Below are 7,809 nucleotides of genomic sequence, written 5' to 3' on the forward strand. Positions count from 1 at the left end.
CACGCCTGGCAGCCCCACAGGGCCCGGGGGGCCGGGCAGCCCGGGCGGCCCCTTCAGCCCTGGCAAACCTGGGATCCCAACACCCTTCTCCCCTTTCGGCCCTGGGATCCCAGGGGCTCCTGGGGGCCCCTTCATCCCAGGCTCACCCTTCAGCCCGGGCTGTCCCTGCAGCCCTGGAGGACCCACTTTCCCAATGCCGGGAAGCCCGTGAGGCCCCGGAGGTCCCTGTGGCCCGGGTATCCCCATGGGCCCGATCTCCCCCTTTGGCCCCATCTCCCCTCTTGGCCCTGGGGGCCCCATGACCCCCGGTATCCCTGGCATTCCAAAAATTCCCAATTCCTGGATATCCTTGCGGGCCTGGTTTTCCTTTGGCTCCTGGCACGCCGTGACCTGGCAATCCTGGTGGCCCCGGTGGCCCTCTTGGTCCAGGCTCACCAGGGGGACCTTGCTCGCCCCTCAGGCTGCGCATGGGTATTTCTGGGTCAGGGAGAAAAGCAGAAGAAAGAAAGGGTAAGGGAAGAGACAAAAGGTAATTGCAATTGATTCCTTCGAGGAACACAAAGGCGCTTTTGGGACGGGTGTGTGATACTTCTTGGTTTGTTGGGAAGCAGAGCTGGCCAGCGAGTTTCAGATTTGTGTTTGTTTGCATACTCTAAACTTCTGTGCATGTTTCTGTTTCCATAAAATAATTTTTTTGCATCATATTAGCTTATTTTTTGCTATGCAAAAGTCATTTACATTTTACTAGTGTGTTCCACCTATACAGTCTTAAGCAACAAAACCTGTTTTTTTTGTCTCATGTTGCTGTAGACTAATCTACTTTTAAGAGTTTTTGCAGGACACAGAAGCTGCTCAATGCTCTCATGCTGTAGCGGGAGCTCTGGCATAAAAGTGCTTTTGCTGAGGTGTCTTACTCTAGCAAGATCAAGTAAGAAAAAATGTATCAGTAAGACGTTTGTAGGTATGATTGCATTTTCACCAAGGTTTTGGTTCCTGTGAAGATATTACTGGAAACCTACAGCACTGCCCAGTGCTGCTAAGCTCCCACAGGTTTTTGGCATAGCCACATCTAGTTAGAGCTCTTCTAAAGACTTCACAAAATGTCTTTACTGTCCAAATCCACATTTTTGTGTGTGACCACTTAGCAGTGCACATCAGGGTGAGGGAGCTGCTGCATGGGAGTGGTTGTGCTGGGGTTGGTTGCTTTTCAAGCTGCAGGCATTTTGGGTTAAGTGGAAAGTCTGCTTCTCTCTGGCTTTAAAATGGATAAAGAAGCAAGAGTTTTGGAGGAAGGAGAGAGATGAGGTTTCAGGGCAAGAGAATTAACTGTTCTTTGGGAGGCAGATATACCACCTCTCTGCGCCTGTTGTGTTTTATGCACGTAGGAAACCCCCATTCCTCACAATATGGTTTGGTTTTACTATAGCCAGTCGTGCTTGTTCAGACACTCCAAAAATAGGCCCTGAAACCTTCCATTTCTCTCCGAAGACAGCAGAGGCTGCGGTTACACTGAATCCTCAGTAAGACAGAGTTAACCAGCTTGTCTGAAGTTGCACAGACACTTGCTGTCCACACAAGGATTTTATGACACTGGGTGTTCCTGGTTGCCCTTTGTATTTTTAACATTTTTTGTTGCTTTCTTTAATATCCTAATAATGTCCAGACTTCCTTTACTGAATACTGAAAGTGCTTTTACATCCAAACTTGTGCAGTAATGCCCTGCACTTTCAGTACTTGTGTTACTCCTGTAAGTAACCTACAGAAGGAGGACTGTAGAGTCAGAAGAGCAATTTTATGGTTTTTATCTGCAAACCTCTCAATCACAGGGTCTGAACAAATTCAGATATACATCCAGATATAAAACTGTGATATTCCTGCAAATTCAAATCGCAGGGCTCTTAGCTCTTATTTCATGTCTGGTCACTGCAGTGAGAGGGGGACCCCAGCCCATCTATCTTGGCCATCATTTGAAACCCTATCAGAGGGTTTTCTGCAGGCTGGTAGGTTTATGAGATTTCTCCTACCCTTGAACAAGCATCTAAATAAACCTGGGCCCAGTCCAGGGTGCTGACGGCTTGTTGCAGACAGGGCTGCTCAGAGGCTGTGCTGCAGGCTGGAGGATGGCTGTGGCCTTTCCCTGGTGACCCCAAGCTGCCCCACAGCTCATGTGAGCCTGTTTGTCCACCCAGGTATCAGGTGGACAACCAGGCACCAACCTGGCCACGCCTTGGGGCGCCTGGGTGCCATACCCAGACTGCAGCAGCCTGGTCCCCATCTTCAGTCACCTCCTGGCAAATGGTGCTGTGGGGCACCACGTAGAACCCTGCCAGGGTGGTGAGGGACATGCCAAACCTACCTTTCTCTTTCTTGGGAGCCATATCCTTGCCAAGCAGAGGCATCTGCGGGACTTCCTTCATGTACTGAGGCAGATGGGTGTACTCTTTCGCGTACTGCATGTGGTGTACTTCCTTGCCCAAGTGCTGCATTGGGATGCCTTCTTTGCCCAGAGGCATGTGAGGTACTTGTTGTCCAAGGGGCTGGTACTGGGTCCCGTACTGCATGTGGGGTACTTCCTTGCCCAAGTGCTGCATTGGGATGCCTTCTTTGCCCAGAGGCATGTGAGGTACTTGTTGTCCAAGGGGCTGGTACTGGGGTACCTGGGGTGGCAGCTGCTTGATGCCATAGTAGACACCGCCTTGAGCAGACTTCACTAGCTCCAGATAAATGGTGACAGCCACTGCCAGCAGCTGCACAGGGAAGAGCAACACGGCCATCACCTGCAAAAAAGCAAAACAAAACCCACAGTTGGCAGTAAATGTTTTTTCATATCATGTGTTTCCCACTGGCGCTGACCTGCTCCCATTTTCTACAGAAAACAACCTAAACCTGTGCAAACTGGCTCTGGTTTGTGTGCTGCTTTGGAGAACATGCTGCAGCAGGCCTGTATCTGGTTTATTGGAGGCTCTTACTCAAACAGTGCTATTCTAGCAAATTTCCTTATATGTATTTAGTTTTATACTACTCTATCTGCCCCTAGGATTGTGCCCTGTGACTGCAGAGTCCAGGGGCTCTGCATTTCTATCACAGCTCCTTGCCAGCTCTCCTCCTGAACTGAGCTCTGGTCCTTTCAGCCTTCATCCAGAAGAACTCGGCCTTGACTACCTCCAAACAGGCTCAAACAACCCAAGCCTTTCTCCCAAGATATTCAACTATTTTCTAAAGGTTGCACCCACTGCAGACCTCTCTCCTCCCCTGGCAGCCCATTCCAGCACCTTACCAGTCCTGCTAACACAACAGAACAGGGGTGGGTTTTCTTTCTTTTTCTTCCTTATGAAAATACAAGCTTAGAATTTCTTGTCCCATCTGCTGCTGTCTTTCCTTTCTGCAGCAGTGAGGTTACTAGCAGGTAAGCAGGAAATCAGCATCCAGGAACAACACCCTAAATGAATGTAAATTTGGGTGCAGCCTGAGGTAATGAGGAGACTCTCTGTGTGTTACAGTTCAAGTACTTTGCAGTTTGTCCAGTAGGCAAATCCCACTCTTTTGAAATGCACATGGTGATGGCCAGGCATGACATTGTCCCTGACTCTCTGCTTTCCCACAGTGCAAAGACACCTTGCACCCAACCCAAGCTGCTGGAAGAGCCCCCAGCAGGCTGGTAGAGCTTTGTCAAACTGCTCACTGGGACTTGCTTGCAGTAGGTGCTGGGCCCCAGTGAGCCCACGTGGAGCCAATAAGGATGGCCTGGGTAGGCAGGGGAGGATTTGTGCTACCTGCTGATTTTCCTGTTCTTCTCCCACAGCCTGGCTTGAGAGAAGAGAAAAACACCCCTCTGTCTATAACAAAGGGGCTCAGCATTAAGCCCCCTTCACCTGGTTCCCAGTGGTTTGCAGGGCAAAGCTTTTCCCTTTTCCTGTTGGGCTGGGACTGGTCCTCACTTGAATCCAGCTGCCTATGGGGCTGCATCCCCTGCTCTCTTGTGCAGGGTGATGCTGCAGCACACAGGAGAACCCTCCCTCCCCCTTGCCTGGGGGGCAACATGACCCAACATGCGCCAGAACGTGTCCTTCCAGGGGCTCTACAGAGACCTGGCTTTAGGTAGGTAAGGCTGCTGCTGCAGAGCTGGGGGAAAGTGTGAGAGGTAGATGGGGATGGAGGGAGGACACGTACTGACAGAGGAGGGGCAGTAAGCAACTCTGTTTACCCCCTGTAAAACTGTTCTGTGTAGAGTGGGTCTCTAAAAAGGGCCTCAGAGTAACTGGGGAGGGCAAGACTTTGAAATGCATCCACAACAAGACTCGTGCCTGCTGGGTAGAGGCTGTGAGCAGGCTGCAGAACAGCTGCAGGACTTCCCAAACTCAGGGAGTGTGTCAGTGGCACTGCAGGCACTGAGCCCTGGAGTTGTGACCTTCTGAAGCTGTAAGTGGAGGCTAAATTAAAATTGTGGAGTTAACATCACTAGCAGAAAGTTAATGTTTTCAATAATTATCCTAAATAGGCAGAAGTACAGAAAAGTAGATCTATTCACAGCAAAACAAGTCATTTCAGAAAATGAAATACTAGTGAATAAACACTAGATGGAGCGTATGTTGCACAGCTGAGTTTCTACAGCCAGATTCTCTCCCAGGAATTTAAGGTCTTGGATGTAACCAGCTGCCATGTGGCATGGAAAAGCAGAGCCAAGATGTACAGGACTTTTTGAGTGTAGCTAAAGCCCAAGCACAGTTGCTCATCCTTGTTCAGCAAAGCACTTCAGCAAACGTTTCATATTCAGTGAGTTTAATCTGGCTTTTAGCCCACATCTGGGTGCTTTGCTGTGAGCTCAAGGATTAGAGCCTTAGGACATGGTATTTCTGCTTAAAGCTCAATGGCACTGAGCAGTGAGGACAGCCTGTGCGCAATAATTTACTGTGGCTTAGCTGGGACATGGTAATTTATTAACCTGCTGCAGCTTAGTCTGGGCACAGGGACCCCAAGTGACCTTTTCTTTTTTTAGGTGGTGGGGGTAGTATCCCCACTCTGTCTCTCTTGGCCTTTCTGTTCCTTCATGTACCATAATGAGTAACTGGCTGCAGCTTTGGTTCTCTGTAGCTGAGTAGTGTAACATCTGCCTCTGAAGGGAAAATCCCAGCTGCTGGAAAATTTGCAGCAATTTGTGCATCTCTCCCAAATGAAAAGCATTGCCCATATGAAGAGAGAAATGCAGTGAAACCTGTTAAAAAAATTAGAAGATACTAGATGATGTAATACTGTTGTTGAAACCTGCAAGTATGAAGGGTAGGGTGGAAGGCCAGTTTTTGGTGGTTTATTTTTTTAAAAAGACAACTTCAGTGGAATAAGGGGAATAAATGCAGAGGGAAATAGGTAAAATTCTTTTGGTTGTGATTTTTCTCCTTGTTTTTATTACAAAACATGGGCTTTGTGTGCGAGTGGGAGCTATTTGAAATAACTGAGAAGTTTCCTACAGGGAGACACCAGCTTGCCTGCAGCTCAGGGTGAACTCAACCTCCTGCTGCCTGTGCTGCCAAGTGTCAGGCAATGCACCTGAGGTTTAACAGGTAGGACCTTGCAATGCACAAGATGCTTTTGTGTGCACACGTGGAAATTTTGAGGGACATCAGATGAGATTTCTAGAGACAGGAAGGCTCCAGTGAATGAGGTGATCTCATTGTGTTTCCTTGAGTGTTTTTTGACTCATCATAACCAAAACAGAGTGGCCTGGAAAGGACAAATTGCTTCTCATCTATCGATTTTGGCTGGAGCTTATGCCTGTGACTAGCTGAGGTGGAAGGTGGGGGTTTATTTACTGAACAACATCAGGCTGGATAGAACTTGGCTGACATCTTGCTGGGAAATGTGGTAAAAGTCATGTGTGTAACTGCTACTGCTCATTGTCTGATGGTGATGGATCCAGCTGGATTATCACTATCAGATATAATGAGCCTGCCCTGAAGCATGAGGAATGCCTGGAATAGTCCTTCAGTATTGCACCTCATTGCCTGTCTCATCATACATAGAATGGTTTGGATTGGAAGGGACCTTAAAGATCATCTCGTTCCAACCACCCTGCATGGGCAGGGGTACCTCCCACTAGATGAGGTTGCTCAAAGGCCCATCTCACCTGGCCTTGAACACTTCCAGGGACGTGGCAGCCACAACTCCTCTGAGCAACCCATTTAATTGTCTCACCACCCTCACACTAAAGAATTTCCTCCTAATGTGTAGCCTAGATTTCCCCTTTTCCACTTCTAATACATTACCCCTTCTCCTCTCACTTATGACGAAAGGCTGAGGGAGCTGGGTCTCTTTAGTTTGGAGAAAAGGAGATGGAGGGGTGACCTCGTCAATGTAAAAGGTGTAATACGTAAAGGGTGAGTGTCAGGAAGATGGAGCCAGGCTTTTTTCAGTGATGACCAGTGATAGGACAAGGGGTATTGGATGCAAATTGGAGCATAGGAGGTTCAAGGTGAATATCAGAAATTTTGTTTTTACTGTGAGAGTGACAGAGCACTGGAACAGGCTGCCCAGAGAGGTTGTGGAGTCTCCTTTGCTGGAAACATTCAAAACCTGCCTGGACACATTCCTGTGTGATGTGCTCTAGGTGATCCTGCTCTGGCAGGGGGGTTGGACTAGATGATCTTTCAAGGTCCCTTCCAACCCCTAGGATTCTATGATTCTATGATTCACTACAAGCCCTTGTAAAAAGTCCCTTCCCAGTCTTCCTGTAACCCCTTCAGATACTGAAAGGCCACTACAGTCTCCCTGGAGCCTTCTCTTCTCCAGGCTGCACAGCCCCAAATCTCTCAGCCTGTCCTCATATCCTACCCAGCTTCTCTAAAGTTATTTAAGTACTGAGAGCAAAAAGTGCAGGGTCTTTTTTTTCTGCCCTGCAGTTTTTTTCCTGCATGCCTATGTGCACAGCTCTCATTGTTTGAAGGCCTCACTAGGAAACCACCACCATCTTTAAATGCCTAAAAGCTACTGAAAATCTTGCTCTTGGTTTTTTTAAGAAGTGTATAAATTCTGAATATTGACAGGTCCTCCAGCGCCTGTAAGCAGTAAAAGGAGTTGTTCCCAGCAGCTACAGGAGTTAGAGAAGATACCAGAATGAGGAGGAAAAAAATCTCTGCTGAAGATACAGCTGAAGACTTCTCGCACCCTTCACCCAAATCCTAGCAATTTAGGCATCATCTCCAGACACGTTCACGTAATGTAATTTAACATGCTTTCAAAGGTGTCTGTCAGCAGAGCAATAGGCTGGCTTTGGAATCAGATTTTCCTGGGTTTCTGTCAGAAAGCAATGGGAATGTGTCTACATATTTATGGCAGGTAAATTGGTGCATTTGGGCACCTTTAAAGAAGCAAAAGGCTTGGAAAAAGCAAAGTTTTGCCTTAACTGTTTGATGTCTGAAGGAAGACAGAGGAGAAGCCCCTTTGCCTTCATAGAGTGTGTCCCATCATTTTGCATCAGCCGTGCAGATTAAGACACAATAAATATTTTGCTTTACCTAGGGTGGGTCAAGCCACTCAAGGGTGAAGGAAAATTGTCCTAAACAACAGTGTTCAGCTGCTTGTGTGTGAATACATGTGGTTGGCTCTGTGGGTGAGAGTGTCCTTGAATAAACACATTTTTACAGGCAAAGATCAAGTGAGAAAATTTCTCAAGAATCTCTTTGGTAGAGCTGTTCTCCCGAGAAAACTAGAAAGGACCTTCCTCTGGCTATTTGTGTTTGTCAGTAGGAACTGAAGACAAAACAAAATGTACCAGCAGTGGTAATTCTTAAATTGGCGTGAAAAAATAACGGCTGG

The 7,809-nt window shown here is 47.7% G+C and overlaps 1 protein-coding gene across 1 annotated transcript in view; it reads right to left on the minus strand.

Moving 5' to 3' along the window:
- Positions 1-2,774, minus strand: part of COL8A1 (collagen, type VIII, alpha 1) — a 4,063-nt gene extending 1,289 nt beyond the window's left edge. The window contains 4 exon segments of the mRNA XM_009993340.1: positions 5-334; positions 336-477; positions 2,357-2,456; positions 2,562-2,774. Coding sequence (XP_009991642.1) covers positions 5-334; positions 336-477; positions 2,357-2,456; positions 2,562-2,774 — 785 coding nt within the window.
- Positions 2,775-7,809: the final 5,035 nt, after the last annotated feature.

The sequence above is a fragment of the Chaetura pelagica genome, unplaced genomic scaffold (assembly GCF_000747805.2).
Source record: "Chaetura pelagica isolate M959 unplaced genomic scaffold, ChaPel_1.0 scaffold101, whole genome shotgun sequence".
Taxonomy (NCBI): Eukaryota; Metazoa; Chordata; class Aves; order Apodiformes; family Apodidae; genus Chaetura; species Chaetura pelagica.